This window comes from Pteronotus mesoamericanus, unplaced genomic scaffold (genome assembly GCF_021234165.1).
Source record: "Pteronotus mesoamericanus isolate MK-2021 breed Mesoamerican mustached bat unplaced genomic scaffold, CSHL_Meso_final scaffold_137, whole genome shotgun sequence".
NCBI classification, from domain to species: domain Eukaryota; kingdom Metazoa; phylum Chordata; class Mammalia; order Chiroptera; family Mormoopidae; genus Pteronotus; species Pteronotus mesoamericanus.
Window position 1 is genome coordinate 3,748,168 of NW_026555306.1, and position 17,653 is coordinate 3,765,820.

General features: G+C 52.6%; 1 protein-coding gene and 1 non-coding gene across 2 annotated transcripts; one reads left to right on the top strand and one right to left on the bottom strand.

Moving 5' to 3' along the window:
- Positions 1-4,869: 4,869 nt before the first annotated feature.
- On the bottom strand, positions 4,870-17,300 carry SLC1A5 (solute carrier family 1 member 5). The gene is made up of 8 exons (XM_054588643.1): positions 16,077-17,300; positions 13,369-13,411; positions 12,903-12,953; positions 11,832-11,998; positions 8,506-8,739; positions 7,556-7,750; positions 7,279-7,410; positions 4,870-5,724 (listed from the first exon to the last, which is right to left on the bottom strand). Exons 1-8 carry the CDS (start codon positions 16,634-16,636, stop codon positions 5,490-5,492), a joined length of 1,617 nt encoding a protein of 538 aa, XP_054444618.1. The 5' UTR covers positions 16,637-17,300; the 3' UTR covers positions 4,870-5,489.
- On the top strand, positions 10,959-11,065 carry LOC129082996 (U6 spliceosomal RNA). Its single transcript, XR_008530459.1, has one exon. It is a non-coding gene; the product is annotated as a U6 spliceosomal RNA (small nuclear RNA).
- Positions 17,301-17,653: the final 353 nt, after the last annotated feature.

Sequence of the window (17,653 nt, forward strand, 5' to 3'; positions counted from 1 at the left end):
CTAGCAACTTCCCATAAAATTTTGAATCATTAGGTGACTTAAGATTTCAATAGATAAAGAATTTCTTGGTATCAACTGTAGTGTTTTGGTGTTTTTTTACTCTCATTGCTGTTTCTGAACTAACAGCACTTACATTAAAAATTTTTCTAGCCCTGAGAATAAAATATTAAAAAAATTGAAAAACCAAAAACAGAAAAACTTTCCTAACCCTTATATCATCTGATAGTTTTGCATAGTCAATATCTTTATTATGAACTACGTAATGATGGGATAGAAAACCCATGACAGCAACTGGCTTGAACTAATGAGCTTATATTACTATTTGTATTATTAAATCTCACTGCTTTCTCAATTGTTCTCATACTATTAGTCAGCCAGAACAGAGGTATTTCAATATTTTAACCAGCACATCCATACTCGTTCATACTAAGTAAATTTTAGCCTTCCTTGGAAAAACCTGGTTAAGAATTATGCAAGCCCAGAACCTAACTCTCTTTTCATGCAAACACAAAGTCCTTTTTGTAAGGTTTTAATAAGTTACGAATTTTCCAGGAAGCGCAACTTCCATGTAAAATGAGGGAAGCTTGTATCGTGTTTTGTTCTAAACTTGGCCGAAGAGTGTCAATAAGTTGAGAAAATCACATTCCACCTGGCTTTCAGTAATTAGACACCAATACCACGTTTGCAGCCTTGCCAGGAGCGACCTACATTACAGGTGTAAACATGGGCTGCCTCCCTCAGATCTGGGGAGATGGCCCCACACACTCCCATAGTGATATGCAGGTTATAAATAACTGTCCTTTTACTTCTCCTTTTTATTGCAATTAGGACAATATAATGATTGTTTTCTTTTTTAAGGTTTTATTTATTTAGAAAGAGGGGAAGGGAGAGAGAAAGATGGGGAGAGAAATACCAATGTGGGAGAGAAGGTTGTCTCTTATACGCCCCCAGTGGGGGACCTGGCCTTCACAGGCATGTGCCCCGACTGGGAATCGAACCAGCGACCTTCAGGTTTGCAGGCCGGCACTCAGTCCACTGAGCCACACCGGCCAGAGCTAGCAATTGCTTTTAAAATCCCATGCAGTTGGGTTATATTACCTGTGAAGTTTATTTCAGGGGAGCCAAGAGGACTTTCCCAGAGCCAACATTCAAGCCAACACATGCTCTGGTGTAGCCAATGCAGGGGGTTGAGACACAAAAACACTAAGTTATGGATTATTAATCCATTGGCAAGATGGTCACCGCCACAAGTCCCCTATTATTGCCCTCCTGGCTCTCTCTGGGGTCCCCTGGACCTTCTCTTGACCTAGTAGCCACAGGATTAACACGGGACACAATGGGAGGGAAGGGGGCCCATGTCCCAGGTGCTGCTGGATGGGACAATGCACTTACCAAGTTTTATATATGTTGTATGTTGCCCCATAGAAAATATATGCTGTGGAAAGTGGACAGCAAAGACCTGTGTTCAAGTGCACCTTTATGCTCGACAGCCCCAAACTGAAAACCACCATTAACAGGTGGGTACATCCAGACAACGGAATATGCCTCAGTGATTAAAATAGAGGGGAAAGAGGAATGCACTGTGGATCCCATGCAAAAACAACTAACTCCCAAAAGCATCATGCTAAGTAACAGACAACAGATGCAAAAAGCTACCTACCGTGATTCCACTGATGTGAAGTCCTAGTCCTTAGCGACCCGCGGCAGAGCAGCGTTGCCTGGGCCTGGGGGTGGAGGGAGGGAAGCCTGCAAAGGGGCCCGAGGAAACGTGGGGCGGTGGGGACGGCGTGTGTCTTGGTGGTGGTGGATTTTCACAAATGATGCATCTGTCAAAACTCATCCACTTGTTTGTTTTAATGGATTCGGTTTACTGTGCATAGTTAATTTTTTTAAATATTTATTTTTAGAGAGAGGGGAAGGGAAGGAGAAAGAGAGGGAGAGAAACATCAATGTATGGTTGCCTCTCGCCTGCCCCCCTACTGGGCCCACAACCCAGGCATGTGCCCTGACTGGGAATCGAACCAGTGACTGTTTGATTCCCAGGCCAGCACTCAGTCCACTGAGCCACACCAGCCAGGGCCTGTGTGTAGTTTATATTTCAATAAGGTTGACTTGCAAAAAGCAGGTGTGAGAATCCAACAGGCCTAGAAATATTGTCACCAGGAGCAACAAGGCTGAGTCATTTCCTTGTGCTTGCTTGCCGACCCCACCCCCCCACCCCCATCCTAGGCTGGCACCCTGAGCCTAGAACCCAGGTCCCCAGTTCAATCCAGGGCCAGCCTGAGCCCTCTCTCCCAGGCCAGGCTCTGTAGAAGGAGCAGGAGGGCTGTCCCAACAGTGAGAGGGTGGAGCAGTGGAGGAAAGGAGCGGGTGGCAGCCCGGCCGTGGGACTAGCTGCCCAGGTGCTTTTCATTCTTTCGTAACCTTCACCTTCAGGTGGGGCATAACAGCCATTGCCAAGCCGAGTGAAACTCGGCAGTGCTTGCCGCAGGTTACAGAGTTGGCACGTAGCAGGAGAGGGATCTGAACCAGCCTGTTATAGCTGGGCAGCTCTAACTGAAGCCCAATCTATTGAGTGCCCACTATGCGCCAGGTTCTATGCTGTGCGCTGGGCCTATGGCAGTGAACGGGCCTCAGGCTGCTCCCTCCTGCCACGCACATCCCAGGGGCGACCAGGTCTGCGAGTCGCCTAAGCGCCTGTCCGCACCCAGTAGGCTTGAGATGGTTCCAGTCGTTCTATATGGCCTAGATCAGCATTTTAGGCAAATTAGTGGCATGTGCTCAGTAAAAAAAATGGAACAAAAAAGTGGCTAAAGCACTGTTCGATGGAACTTGGCCCAGTTACATATTCTTTGTACATACACATACTGTATATGAAGATAGTATATGCAAAAAAAAAAGCATTAATTAGAAAATTTGGGGGTAAACAATGATTTTAAGCAAGGATAATAATGCATTGACTCCGAGCTCCCTTCAAAAACTTCACCGATTTCCCCAGATATCATTAAGACACTCTTAAACACCTCTGTAACCACCCACCAAGGATTTTGTCATAATAGAAAGCATTGGGGGAAAAAACCAAAGCAATTACTTAACTATTCGACACTTAATGAACTCATTAGTTGACTATATTTGTATGCAAAACACAAGTTTGCACAGAATCAGATAGGAGTTATATTTCCACACTGCAACAGTCTTGACGGTAACTTAACTGAAAAAAAAAAAAAAAGATGCCGAAGGTAATCAAGATACTACCTATCGCACCCAGACTGGAGGAGCCTCCAGGCACCCGGCAGAAGTCTGCACAGGGACCTGGGGAGGTAACATCAGCAACACCTAACATGCTCCAGTAGCAAGCAAGCCAGGATCCTGTTAGAATGCGCAAGCCACAACTGGTATCATCCACATCCTAGACTCGCATGGGACTTAAAATAGTTGCACAGCAGGTTTTTGATTCAAATAGCAAATTTTGGGTTAAAAGGGAAAAAAAAGAACAGGGGCTTATGGGGACTATTTGCAGTGAGAGTTCAGATACCGAGGGTACCTGCATTCTGCTGCCGGCGGCTACCATGGAGTTTCTTACGAGCTGTACATGTTTAACCGGAAGAGAATATACGTAGGGTAAAATGCACACAGCTTAAGTGTACGGGTTAACTAATTTTTCCAGATGTTTGCATCTGTGTAAGCATCACCCATATCAAGACACGGAACATTTGCTGTCTCAACAGAAGTTCCCCTGTGCCCCCTCCCAGTACATAAGCACCCCAATAGGCTACCCGCTGTTCTGATTTCTCTCACCATAAACCTGCTTAGCCTGGCCTAGGCCTTCCTATATATGGAGCTCTACAGTATGTACTGTTTCTGGCCTCTTTCACTCAAAGTATTACCTGTGAGATGCCTCCAAGTTCAGTACAGTTGATCCTTGAATAACACAGGGTAGGGGGATTAGAGGTCCTGACCCCCCCAGTCAAAAAATCTACATATGACTTTTGACTCCCCCCAAACTTAAGTTTGTGTCTCAGCAGCCGCCGTGGACTGGTTCCAGGCGCCCTGTCGCTACTCCAACCCCAGACGCTCGGGTCCCCTATGTAATCCGGCCGAGCTCAGTGCGCACAGCAGGCCCTCCACCCCGCGGCCCCCAACCAGATCGAAACAGTGCAGGTATTTATTGGAAAAACAAATCCACATATAAGTGAATCTTCACAGTTCAAACTCATGTGGTTCAAGGGTCAACTGTTAATACTTGCTTTTTCTTGCCCAGTAGCATTGGATCGCATGAGTAATTGTACTAGGTTGTTCAAGGGACCTCTGGATTTTGGCAATTGTATAGACAGCAGCTATAAACGTTGTGAACTGCTTTTTGGGTGAACAGTTTTCATGTCTCTTGGATAAATTCCTAGGAGTGGAGTTCCTGAGCTGTGTGGTAAGTATGTAAAGTGTGTACTTTAGGTTGATATGACTGCCTAGCTATTCTCTTTGATTCGAGAGAGAGAGAGAGAGAGAGAGAGAGAGAGAGAGAAAGGAACCTCGCTTTGTTGTTACACTTATTTACACACTCATTGGCTGACTCTTGTATATGCCCTGACTGGGGATTGAACCAGCAACCTTGGTGTCTGTGGAGGATGCTCTAATCAACTGAGCTACCCAGCCAGGGCCGTGCCTAGCCATTTTCAAGAGTGACTAGACCATGCTTCATCGCCTCCAGAAATGCATGGGCTCTGTCCAGCTGCGGCACATCCCTGTCAGCGCATCCCCGTCAGCATGTGGTGTTGCTTTTGTTTGTCACCATCCTGGTAGGCATGGGCAGTGGCATCTTGTGGTGGTTGCCCAGGGTATTGAGGGACAAACAGACATTTCTACGCAGTGCAATTTATCCTGTTTGTTTTTGGTTTATTTCTGAGTGGCTAGTGCTTTTAGTCAAATTCTTAAAAACATCTGATTCAATATCCCTGACAATTTTATCGCTAAAAAATGTCCTCTGGAGTGACAGCAGCGTTTGTTCTCAGTCTCCCCCTACCCAGAGTTCCTGGGACGGGGGGAGGGTGTACTGCAGTCACAGCGCGCGCACACACACACACACACACACACACACACACTCACACGCACGCTACAGCCACCAATAACCTGCAAAGGAGCTAGCACATGTCAGAACATCCTTCCTATCAAAAAGGGCAGGGTTCCACACGGTGACCTGTGCCCTGTGCCCTGAAACGGGAGGCCGGCAGGCTTCCAGGATGAGGTATAGAGGGTACTACTTCTCCATCTTTCTGTTTCTCCATCTAGCCCGGAGTCGGGGCAAGGGATTTGGGGACACTCACACCCACATACACATATATCCCAGCAGTGAAGCCTCCAAGATCTGGGGCTGGGGAGGGAGTCTGGGGCCCGTGGCTCCCTGGAGTGTGTGGGCAGGGCCCCCAGAGCCCCGGGTTTGTCTGTTTAGCTCTCCCTTGTGATCCTAATGTCCAAAGTGAAGATCCTCCTGGCGCTTACATTACTGATTCCTTCTCGAAGGTGTCAGCTTTCACAGCAGCTCCTGGGCAGCGTCTGAGGAGGGGGTTCCCCTCCTCAGCGGGGACTGGCCGCGGGTCCATGGGCGTCTCGCTCTTCACGTGGATCAACTCAGGCACTGAGCTCTTAGACTCTGTCCGATCTACATAATGTTGGAGGAGTCCCGCCCCGAAGGCGTCACCTTCCACATTGATGATGGTACAGGACCGGTCCCTGTAGCGGGGGAGGTGATGGGGAAATGAATAGGAGGGGAGGGGTCAAGGCCCACCCCACCCCCTTGCCCCTGGAGTCAGGAGCCCCATCACTCCCTCCTGCACAGAACCCTGTTCTACAACCCAGAAGGTCGCCCCTCCATCCTCCCAGGATGCCAATATCCCTTCCTCCTAGAGCCTCAAAGGTCTCTTCATCTGGAACCCCAGGGGCCCCTACCTCCCTTTTTTCCCCTGGAACCTGGACACGTCCCACCATATTTCCTCTGCCTTTGAGCCCCACAGATTTCCTTCTCCCCCTGCTCTGGACTCCAGTGATCCTTCCCCCAACATAACACAAGACTTGTCCCTTTTGGAACCTCACCCCGTCCTTTTCTTGGGGCCCCAGAAGACCGTCCAACGCTCCTCCTCCCCCTGAAACCCTGAGGTCTCCTCAGGCCTTTCTCCTCCCTAGACTCCTAAGGGTCTTCTTTCCGCTTTAAGCTTTCTGTGTACGTGAGTGTGTAGATGTGACATTTTAGAAAATGAAGCGACAATTCACACACCACAAAATTCGCCCTTTAAAAGCATACAATCCAGTGGTTTTTAGTATAGTCAGAGTTGTGCAACCATCAGCACTAGTTAATTCCAGAACATTCTTATCGTTCCAAAAGGAGAGCCCCACACCCATTGAGCGGCTATCCCCCATGAACCCCCAGCCCCCAGCCCCAGGCAGCCATGAACCTATATAGATTTGCCTGCTCTGGGCATTTCATAGAAATGGCATCACACAGTACAGTGTCCTCTGTGTCTGGCTTCTTCACGCAGCATCAGGTCTTCAAGGTGCATCCCCGTGGTAACATATCTCTATCAGCGCTTCACTCTAGAGTCCATTGTATGGACAGGTGACATTCTGTTTACCTACTCATCAGCTGATGGACACTCGGGATATTTCTACCTGTCCACTATTATGAATAGTGATTAATAGAATAATATCCTATGAACATCTGTGTACCAGTTTTCATGGATACGTTTTCAGTTCTCTTGGGTATAAACCTAGGAGTGATATTGCTAAGACATACGGTAACTCTATATTTCACTTGAAACCAATCTGTTTCCAATCTTTCATGCTCATAATAACTTAATCGTGATAACTAACAGTTATGTATACAGCATGTACTACTTAGTAGAGGCTTCTCTAAGGGAGTTGCATGTACTAAGTCATCTAATGTCAAGGAAACACTACTCTCTCTGTTTTACAGATGGAGACACTGAGACAGAGAGGAAATACTTGCCCAAGGGCACACTAGCTAGCAATGGTGCCCTGGGGTTTGGACACCAGCAGCCTGCCTGCTGTGACCCACTGTGGCACACGACCTTTCTAGGGTTCTTCTTAGAAGCCCCAAGATCCCTCCCTTCCCGTCCCCTGGAACGCTCGGGGTCCCATCCCACCGCCTCCCCGCCTCCCTGCCTCCCTCTCCTCCTCGGCCCAGGGACGCTCAGTGGCCCTCTGGATCATCGCTGTTCCCGGGAGTGCCCCCGAAGCCACCTCCCCCTGAAGCCCCAAACCCACACTCACACTAGCCAGTCCACGGCCAGGATCAAGGAGATGTCAACCGGCAGGTTGACGGCCTCGAGAATGATGGCCAGCGTGAGGACACCTCCAGCAGGGATGCCCGCGGCGCCGATGCTGGAGGCCGTGGCCGTGACCCTGGCGGAGGAGAAGGGCGACCAGGGAAGGCCTCGGCGTGGGAGAAGCTACAACACGGCCCTGTTCCCCCACCCCCGCCTGTGTCCGTTCTCAGGGGAAGGGTCAGCTGGGTCAGGGGTCCTAGCCACAGCCAGCCCGCACTCACAGGATCGTGATAATCTTCACGAAGTCCAAGGATTCCCTGTAGAGCTGTGCAAGGAACACCGCAGCCACACACTGGAAGAGGGCAGCACCATCCATGTTGACAGTGGCACCGATGGGCAGGATGAAGCGGCTGATGTGCTTAGAGATGCCGTTCTTTTCTTCCACGCACTTCATCATCAGCGGTAATGTAGCAGAGCTGCCAGGGACCACAGACCTGAGTGAGCTCACCCAGCCTGCCCAGGCCCGGCCCCACCCTCCCACCAGCCAAGCCACGCCCACACCCCTGCCCACACAGCCCCGCCTTCCTGGCAGGAGCACCAGCTCGGACCACACCATCTCCCCCACCACCACCACCACCACTGGTCCGCAGGCCTCCACCCACAGCCCTCCCAGTAATCCATGCCCTTCTCTCCCCCGAGCCAGAAGGTACGAGGGATCCAGCAGACTGCAATCATTCCAATACTTAGGCTCCTGGACAGCCTGCTACTCAAAACACACACAAAAATTCATACCTAAATTCTATAATGTCTGAGAGCTCACCGACCCACACCTCCTGCTATCTCCACCAGTAATAGACCCCAGCTAAACTCTTGGGGGTGCTGCCCCAGGGCGGGTCCCGTCCTGAGGGAACAGGGTCAGCAGAGATGGGTAAAATACCCAGAAAGGAGGTGGAAGGAGCTCCCAGAGGTTGGATCCCGTGTGGAACACGAGTCCCCGGGGCCAGGCCTTGGCGGGGAGGAAGCAATCTCCAAGGCAGTAGTTTCCCTAATTTTAGGGAGGACTGGATGATGGATGGTGGGTAGATCCAGGACCTTATGAGAAACTTGGGAGAGTATGACCCCTGTACCCAGATCCAATGTCCCCAAAGTTCAGGGGTCTTCAGACGTGGGATGCCCACGCCAGGTCCCTTATAATTTAAAAACCCCACCCTGGTCTGCCCCCAGGTCATACCTGGAGGAGGTCCCGAAGGCGGTGACCAGTGCTGTCAAGATGCCCCAGAGGAAGCGGTAGGGGTTCTTGCGAGTGATGAGGAAGTAGATGAGGGGCAGCACCAGGAGCCCGTGGATGGCGTGGCCCAGCAGACAGCACAGGATGTATTTGCCGAGACTGGCGAAGAGGGTCCCCACGTTCTCCATCTCCATGATCTTGCCAGCCACCAGGAACAAGATACCCAAAGGGGCATACCTAATTACCCAGGAGACAGATGGCAGCCGCTGGCCACGTGCTCACCCAGGGCCAGGCGGTAAGGTCTGCACACAGCCCGACCACAGCTTCCTGCGAAATCAGGAGGCGCCCAGGGCAATGGGTGCAGAAATCTGGCACCTCTTCTGCCCTCCTGCTGCTCTCTCCCCTTGCAGATAGTAGAGCCAGAGATAAAAGAAGCCTGGGTGCTTCCAGCGCCCCTTGGAGTAGAGTCACCAACCAGATTTGGACTTAACACAGGACTGAGGAAGACACATGCACCACGCATGGGTCACTTGCATTTTCTGGGCTCTTTTGTTATAGCAGATGACTTAAAGCAATGTATCCTCTCACCACATCAGGAAAAATAAAGAGACATGGCTCAGGTCTTAATAATAGCTCTGAGGCATGACGCATTTATGATGTCCTGAGCCCTGACTGGTGTGGCTCAGTGGGCTGAACACCGGCCTGTGAACCAAAAGGTCACAGTTCAATTCCCAGTCAGGGCATGTGCCGGGGTTGTGGACCAGGCCCCAGCTGGGCATGTGCAAGAGGCAGCAGATGGATGTCTCTTTCTCCCATGGGCGTTTCCTTCCCTTTCTCCCCTTCCCTTCCCCTTTCTCTAAAAATAAATAAAATCCTTTTAAAATTATTTTTAATAAAGGTTTTTTAAATAATACATTCTTTTTTAAAAAAGATTTTATTTATTTATTTTTAGAGAGGGGGGAAGGGAGAAAGAGAGGGAGAGAAACATCAATGTGTGGTTGCCTCTCACAAGCCCCCGACTGGGGAACCAGCCCACAACCCTGGCACATGCCCTGACTGGGAATCAAACTGGCAACCCTTTGGTTTGCAGGCCAGCACTCGGTCCACTGAGCCACGCCAGCCAGGGCTAAAGGTGGTTTGTTGTTTACTGGTTTGTTTGTTTTTTAAAGATTGTATTTATTTTTAGAGAAAAGGGAAGGGAGGGAGGAGGGAAGGAAACATCAATGTGTGGTTGCCTCTTGCACGCCTTCTGCTGGGGGCCTGGCCCACAACCCAGGCCTGTGCCCTGACTGGGAATCGAACCAGCAACCCTTTGGTTCACAGACTGGTGCTCAATCCACTGAGCCACAGCAGCCAGGCCTTAAAAATACTTCAAAATTAAAAAAATATATATATGATGTGCTGAGCCCCTGAGGGGGATTGAATCTTCATCACAAGGGAGCTCCTATTTCCAGTCTCTTACAGCTACTGGCCCGAGCACCAGCTTAGGGGTGCTGCCCCAGGGCGGGTCCCGTCCTGAGGGAACAGGGTCAGCAGACATGGGTAAAATACCCAGAAAGGAGGTGGAAGGAGCTCCCACCTCTGCGATGTGTTACATTTTGAATTACATTTTGAATTAACAAAATGTAATAGGTCTGTAAAGCAGGGGCCATTAATGCTCCCAACCTCCTAAGGATGTTGGGAGGAAGAAATGAGATGCCAACTGACATGAGGTGAAAGCTTTTTTAATAATTCATCTATAAACTTTAGCACCCTCTCCTGGAGCGATGACCCCAGGGTGTTTCTGCCTCCCAGCCAGGAGGCCACCCAAGACTGCATCTGCAACTGCTTGACCATTGTGACCTATTGTCGCAGAAACCCCTTTCCTGTTTAGTAGGAAAGGCAACATTTCCTGGCCCCCTGTGCCCCTGAGTTTGCCCAAATGACCATGTCCTGGCCAGTGGGATATACTAAAATAAATATTAGCTAATACTTTTTTCTGTAAGCCTGCTATAGGTCAGGCACTCTCCCAAACACTTTACACGTGTTACCTCATTTGTTCCTGGTCTGATCAACCCCATTTTCCAGATAGGGAAACTGAGGCACAGAGGGATTAAGTAACTTGTCATAGGGCAAAGCTAGGAAGTGGCTGTGCCGGGATGGGAACCCACGTCACCCAACTGCCAAGCCTGCTCTTACCCATGTATCACCTGCCCCTCCAGCAAAGCATGTTCATTAGTCAAGATGGACCTGATTCCACCCTGACCGAGGTGACTCGGTTGGAGTGTCATCCCGCAGGGCAAAAGGCCATGCGTTTGATCCCTGGTCAGGGCACGACATGCCTGCGTTGCCGGTTTGGTCCCTGGTTGGGGCACGTATGAAGCAACGGATGGATGTTTCTCTTTCACATGGGTGTTCCTCTCCCTCTCTTTCTCTCTCCCATCCCCTCCTCTAAAAATACATAAATAAAATCTTTAGTGCTCGCTTCGGCAGCACATGTACTAAAATTGGAACAATACAGAGAAGATGAGCATGACTCGTGCACAAGGATGACATGCAAATTGGTGAAGCGTTCCACATTTTAAAAATATAAAAATAAAAAATAAAATTTTTTTAAAAAATGCATCTGATTCCTACACAGCAGCTTCTTAGCTGCAGGCTGCACTGGAACCAGGATGGGTGAGGGTGTTGGGGTTTGTGAAAGAGGTAGCAACCCTGGCCCCACTCCTGATTTCTGACCTTCTAGATCCAGGGTGGGGCCTGAGAATCAATGTGAGACTGGACAGGGGACAAGCTTGGAAGCCAGAGGCCTCTGCACGTGTTTTTTCTCATTAACTAAGGTCACTTCACCATGTTCATAATGGCAATAGTCTTAGCTGATATTAAGTGAACTAAGCTCGGAAGATGCCAGGCGTTTAAAGCACTTTTTAAGTGTTTTCTTTACTTATTACCCCAGTTCGTTCTTTCATCTTCATGATAACCCTGTAAAGCAGGTACAATTTTAGATCATTGATCCAAAGGCGAACGTCTGGTTACTTTCGAATCTCTAAAACTGCGATGTGTTAGCAGGCTGTGGCTGCAGCCTGGCTCTTTTTGTCGCCTTCCAGTAAGATCAGGAAGGTACCAAAAAAAAAAGGTGCGAGCATCAGTCTAAGCTTCCATGGAATGCAGCACTGTCCTCATTTTAGAGATGAGGAAATGAGGCACAGAGAGGGCGAGTCACTTGCCCAAAGTCACACAGCCAGGGAACGGTCGATGCTGGATTTGAATCCAGGCCATATGGCTCTAAGAAGCAGATGAACGGTCGCCCCCTCCCACATCCCCAGAACCTCCCCCCGCCTCCCACCTACCACATGATCCAGGAGACCAGCACCATGGTGGCATCGTTGAAGGAGTTGAAGAAGCGGATGAGCGGCTCTCCCTCTGGCCCCAGCTTCCGCAGGGCCAAGCCAAAGACGATGGCAAACACCACCAGGCCCAGGATGTTCATGCTCTCCACCTCACCCTCCACAGGCACCTTTGGGCAAGGCACAGGTAGGGACAGCAGGGCGGTTGGTGCTCAGTCAGTGTGCAGTCACTGAGGACCTATCCTGGGCAGCGTTGTGGCAAATCAACTCAGGCCCCTCCCTCCCAAGGCTCACTGTCCAAGTCCAGGGGAAATAGACCTATGGCTAGGGACCACCCAGGGTGAGCAGGGGTGAAATTGGAGTGGGAGGGTTGAAGAGGAGTGTAGGAACCGAGGAGGGGGTGCCAGCTCAGGGGTGTGAGTAATCAGGTAGGGCTTCCTGGAGGAAGGGGCTGAGATCTGGAGAACAGGAAGGGTAAATGAAGTAAGTGGGGTGGTAGAAGGTTCTAGAGAGAGGAAGTAATTTGCAGTAGCCTAGAACTGAGAGCAATGTAGGCATTCCAAGAGCAGAAAGAAATCCACTGTGGCTGAGGGGGTGGAGGATGAGCGGGGCGGAATCGCAAGATGAGACTGGGAGGCAGTGAGGTGGGGGTCCAACCATGCAGGGTCCTGTGGGCTGTGGCAAGGAGCCGGGCTTCCTTCTGAGGACACACACTACGGGGCACGTCGGGGCTTCGAGCAGGGTCGAAGCAGGGTCATGTTTGTGCTTTGGAAAGACCGCTCCCGCTGCCAGGCCTGGGGCAGGTCAGCGGGGAAGCCAGGTCGACGTAGGGTAGGGGGCCAAGAGGAGCCTGGACCAGAGTGGGCAGCAGGGAGGGAGAAGAGGGGTCAACATGGAGATTCGAGAAGGGCAAAAGAGACAGAAATTGGGCAGGGGCCGCACCGAGTTTCAAACAAGTTGCACACCACACGTCAGAAGGCCCAGTGGGCAAACAGAGGCTGGGGCGGGAACAAAGCGGAACGACCACAACAGTGGGCCAAGAAGTGGGGTCCCCCCTCCATCTCCCGCTCTCACCATCACCCAGGTTCCGTTGAGAAGCTCCATCTCCTTGTAGATGGTAGTGTACTGCAAGCGGGGTTAGGAAGAGTCTGTGTCAGTAGGCCCACCCCAGACAGGCACGCACAGTGCTCAAAGGCCGCCCTGAACGCGCCGGTACACATAATCCCAATTCACCCCACCACCAACCCCACTATGACAGGGCTATTCACCCCTTGTTTTCCAGAGGCAGAAATCGAGGTTCAGAGAGGTAAAGGCAGTTGCTCAGCATCACCCAGCTAGAACTAGAAGCCTGCAGTGACTGGGAACCCATATTCTCAGTTGTGGGTGAGGTGGGATGGGTTTCAGAGGTTACCCAACAACCCTGCAATGCCGCCTGTAACTATGTGGACAGTTGTGTCCAAAATCAGGCACCAAGGGGCTGCCACTGGCCGTCTTGCCCTCTGCCCACCCCCCACCCCTGGGGATACCCCTGAGGACTCACTGAGCGGAAGGTTGCAGACACCAGGTTGGAGGGGAAGATATTTCTGCAGAGACAGATATGGAGGGTGGTTGTTAGGCACCACAGGTAAAGATCAGGGGGTGTCTCTGATGTGGGTTGGTATCCTGGGGTGGGGGGAACCTTGGAGGCCCCATCTGCACCCAAATATGGCCCCCACCCGTGCCTCAGCCAGGTTTGGTCAGGCAGAGTTGGACTGGCCTGCACACATTTTCGGGGTGTGAGGAGTCTGAGCTGGTCTCCTAGGGCCTCAGTGGGTTGGCGTCCTGGCCCCAAAGGATTGAAAAGATTGCAGATGAGCCCTGGCTGGGGTGGTTTAGTGGATTGAGTGTTGGCCTGCAAACAGAAGGGTCGTCAGTTCGATTCCCGGTCAGGGCACATGACTGGGTTGCGGGATGGGCCCCTGATTGGGGGCGTGCAAGAGGCAGCCATACACCGATGTTTCTCTCCCTCTCTTTCTCCTTCACTTCCCCTCTTTCTCTTAAAAATAAATAAAATCTTTAGAGAAAAGAAAAGAAAAGATTGCAGATGAGGATGAGTACTGCCAGCTTCCCAAGGCAGGCTGGGGCAGGGTCACCTGGGCCCTCAGCTCCACCCCTAGAAACAAACTTCACACACAGGACTTCTTGCATCAGCCACTTCCTCTTAGTGGGTGGGGAAGGGAGGGCTGAGTAAAGAAAGGGCATGCTGGCCCTGGGGGCTGGCTGGTGGGCGGGGAAGATGTGGGTGTTGGGAAGAGGTGGGGAAGGAGGGAGACGAGAGACAGCTGTGTGCGTCCTGAATGCGCATCTGTGTTTACATGGCTACTTTTGTGATAGTGTCCAAGTGGGACTCAGTGGGCAGCAGTGTGAGGGAAACCCACAGAGTGTATTGGGGAGCCAGACATCGACCTTCTGTCTCAGGGTGAGACGAAAATACGGAACGTAGCTATGGGCGCTGTCATAAGCGCTTTACATCAACTCACAACAGCCCTCGGGGACTTTACAGAAAAGGAAACTTTCTGTAAAGTGAGGCACAAAAAGATGAAGAAACTTGCCTGGCTAAGAAGTGGCAGGGCTGGGATTTGAACCTACCAACCTGGCTGTACGGTTCTAACATCCTTCTCCCCAGTGACAAGGGTGTGAGGCTGTTGCTGTAGGTCTATATCCAGTTTGTCACGTGTTGCTATCTGGTTGGAGTGAGGGTTAGTGTTCAGACATGTGAGATACTGTTGCTGTGTGTCATGTATGTTTGCTGTGAGTATGTATGTTTGGGCTAAAGGGGTGTTAGGATCCAGTGGGTTTGCGTGTGTCACAGTTGGTGCCAGCCCATTGGCCAGTGTGCAATGCCACAGCCGTGGCTGAGTGTCTGTGCCTGTCAGTTGGTTATAAAGTTTGTGTGGCTTGAGATGCTTCAGCTAAGTCAGGGAGTGGCCGGCCGGCCCCGTGTGAATTCCATCGGCGTTGGCACCTTGAGGGAAGCCCGCACAAACATAAACAGCCTGCGGCAGGTTAGCCTGTGCCCGCCCAGGCCAGCCAGGGCTGGGCTGGGACGCAGCTCATCTGACCCAGCTAATCTTCCCCCGCCAGAAGGTGCCCACCCACTGCAACTTCTGGGTGGTTTCCCATTTCAGGCAGCACTGAGGCCCCAAGATGCTGGGGGAAACCAGTTCCGTGACTCATCATTTCCCTCCACTTCTAGGAAGTCCCCAACCAACGCTACAACACTGAATCAGCCGGCCCCAAAGGCAAGGCCACGTGGATCCAACAGTCTGTCCTCCTTAAAAGAGGGGAGAGCCTTTCTTGGGGGCAGGGGGATGGGAAGCAGAGGCCAGAAGGAAAAGAATCTGCCCCCTTTCTAGGCAGCCTGGTCGGGGCGGAGCACGGAGGGAGGAAATGGAACGAAACTGGCTGAAACTGAGAGGACTTAACAGGAACACCTGCGGGGAAGCACCAGGGCCCCACTGAAGTGGGAGGGAGGGAGGCTGAGAAAACCCAGGCAGCCCACGGCATGCGGCGTCCTGGGACTTGGAAGAGGGCCTGGTGGGGTTCACTCGGCTCGCAAACCCGCCTTCCAGGCCCTAGACTCAAACCTTTAACTGAAGCCCCACCCTGGGGCCCTGGGCCACCAAAAGATCCCCCTGGGAAACCTTGGGGTCCCCTCCCCTGACAGGAGAGTCCCTGTGAGGGAACCCCACGAACATTCCTTTCTCCTCACTCTGTAAGACTTCCTTGCTTATCACCCTTATGCAGGGCCCCCTGACGTCCCCAGGCCCCACACTTAGAAGCCTCCTTCCCCAGAGTCTATCCTCACCCTCTGAACCCTGACCCTTGGGGGACCAGAGCTGCTCTCACCATCCCCTAGGGCGTGTCCAACCTTTTGGCGTCTCTGGGCTGTAAGTACTGGGAGAAGAAATGTCTTGGGCCACACATAAATACACAAACACTAACGAAAACTGACAAGCGAGAAAAAGGCTTTAAGTAAATCTAAGATTTTGTGTTGGGCCGCCCGCATTGCCGTCCAGGGCCGCGCGGGTTGGACAGCCCTGCAAGAGTCTTCCTGCGGCCCTGGGGATGTCCTGGTTCTGGAGGACCCAAATTCCCCGCTTCCTGTCCACGTGGCCACTCCCGCCATTCCTGGCACCATTCCCCACCCCGAGTGGCTGAAGTACGCTCTTCTCCCACTTCCCTCCACCGGCGAGCAGGAGGACTGACCTCACAAGATCCAGGAAAGAATCCAGCACCTCCTTGTTGGGGACGTTTTCCTTCGGGCCGGTGACACTGACCGAGGCCTCGATGGCGGCGCCGGGCTGCAAAGCCAGCGCCAAGCCCACGCCGATCGCGGACGCTATCAGTGTGGTGACCAGGAAAAAGAGCATCGCCCAGGCGCCCAGGCGGCCGAGAGCGCTCGGGTCCAGGCTGGCGGCGCCGCCAATCAGGCTGCACACCACCAGCGGCAAGATGATCATCCGCAGCATGCGCAGCAGCAGCTCACCGGGGAAGGCAAAGGCCGCCATACGCGCGTGGCCCAGCGCTTTCGCCCCGCCGGCTCCAGACATCCCCAGGCCCAACGCCACTCCCGCCACGACGGCCGCCACCGTCAGCAGCACCAACAGGTTGGCGCAAAGGCAGCGGCGCACCTTTTGCGGGGAGTTGCACGAGCTGCGTCCTGCCGCGCCTGGGTCCTCGGTGGGGACCAGTGCCGGGACACCGTGAGCAGTGTGCTCCGCCGCCCCCGGCCACTTGGAGTCTCCCTTAGGGGGATCGGCCACCATGATGAACGCCCCGGGGTTCCTTAGAGCCTGGAAGCTGGAAGCGCTTGGGGCTCCTTCCTAGGACGTTGCCTAGAACTGAGAGTTGAGTAACAGCCTGGAAGTTGGAACTCTGAGGGTTCCTTGCTCTTGAAAGCGGGAGTGTCTGAGATCCGTAAGCTGGGCGCCGGGGCTCCTCTGCTCTTCCAGGTTGTGTCCGGCGCCCGAAAGCTGAGAGTTCGGAGCCCCTGGGTTTCTTGGCCCCGGGAGTGGGAACACAGGAGTTTTCTCAAGCTGGGACCTGGGGTTCCTGGCTCCGGAAGGCTGATGTCGCCCACGCGGCCGCGGTCTGCAAGAGGCGAGGTCCTGGTGGGGCAGATCCCGGACGCCTGGATCCGGGAGGCTGGGAACTGGAGTAGGCGCCTGGGTCCTGGGAACGGAGAACTCGGGAGCCTGAGTCTGGGGGCCGGAAACGGAGCTCCAGGAAGAAGGGAACCAGGTTCTTGGGTCCGAGAGGGGAGGTCCAGACCACCGGGCGCGGAAGGCGTAGGTCCGGGACCCCAGGACGTAACAGCTGTCAGCCCAGAGGTATCTTCCCCTGCGCGCAGAGTGACTCTTAAGCACGCTGGCGGGAGCTGCCGGGGTGGAGCCCGCAGCGAGGCGTAACGAGACGACGGAGGGCGCCGATTGGCGGCAGTGCAATCAAGGTCTCTCTCGGGAGAACTAGCCCGGGGCACGGTTCAGCCCAGTCTCCTAACAAGGCCGAGTAACTTTGCGTCTTCCAGGGGTGGGGCCTGGGTATGGACGGGGTCTGAAGAGGCGTGGCGTTGGGCGAACGCTTTTTCCCGCCGAAGAAAGTGGGCTGCGGGTTGGGGCAGCTAAGCCTCCGCAGTTCCCAGGGGCGGGCGAGGGTCTCTAAAAAGTACCGGTGAGGCCCTGGCCGGGTAGTTCATTCAGTTAGGACATTGTCCCGCTATGCCAAGGTTGCGGGTTCAATCTCCGGTCAGGACACATACAAGAATCAATGAATGCATAAAAAAA

Bases quoted from the DNA above. Each gene is read 5' to 3' on its own strand.
- SLC1A5 (XM_054588643.1), bottom strand. From the start codon at position 16,636: ATGGTGGCCGATCCCCCTAAGGGAGACTCCAAGTGGCCGGGGGCGGCG. The intron at 13,412-16,076 runs GTCAGTCCTCCT...CTGTCTCTGCAG, and splicing joins TCTTTCCTGGATCTTGTGAG to AAATATCTTCCCCTCCAACC. The intron at 11,999-12,902 runs GTGAGAGCGGGA...CCTTGCCCAAAG, and splicing joins TCAACGGAACCTGGGTGATG to GTGCCTGTGGAGGGTGAGGT.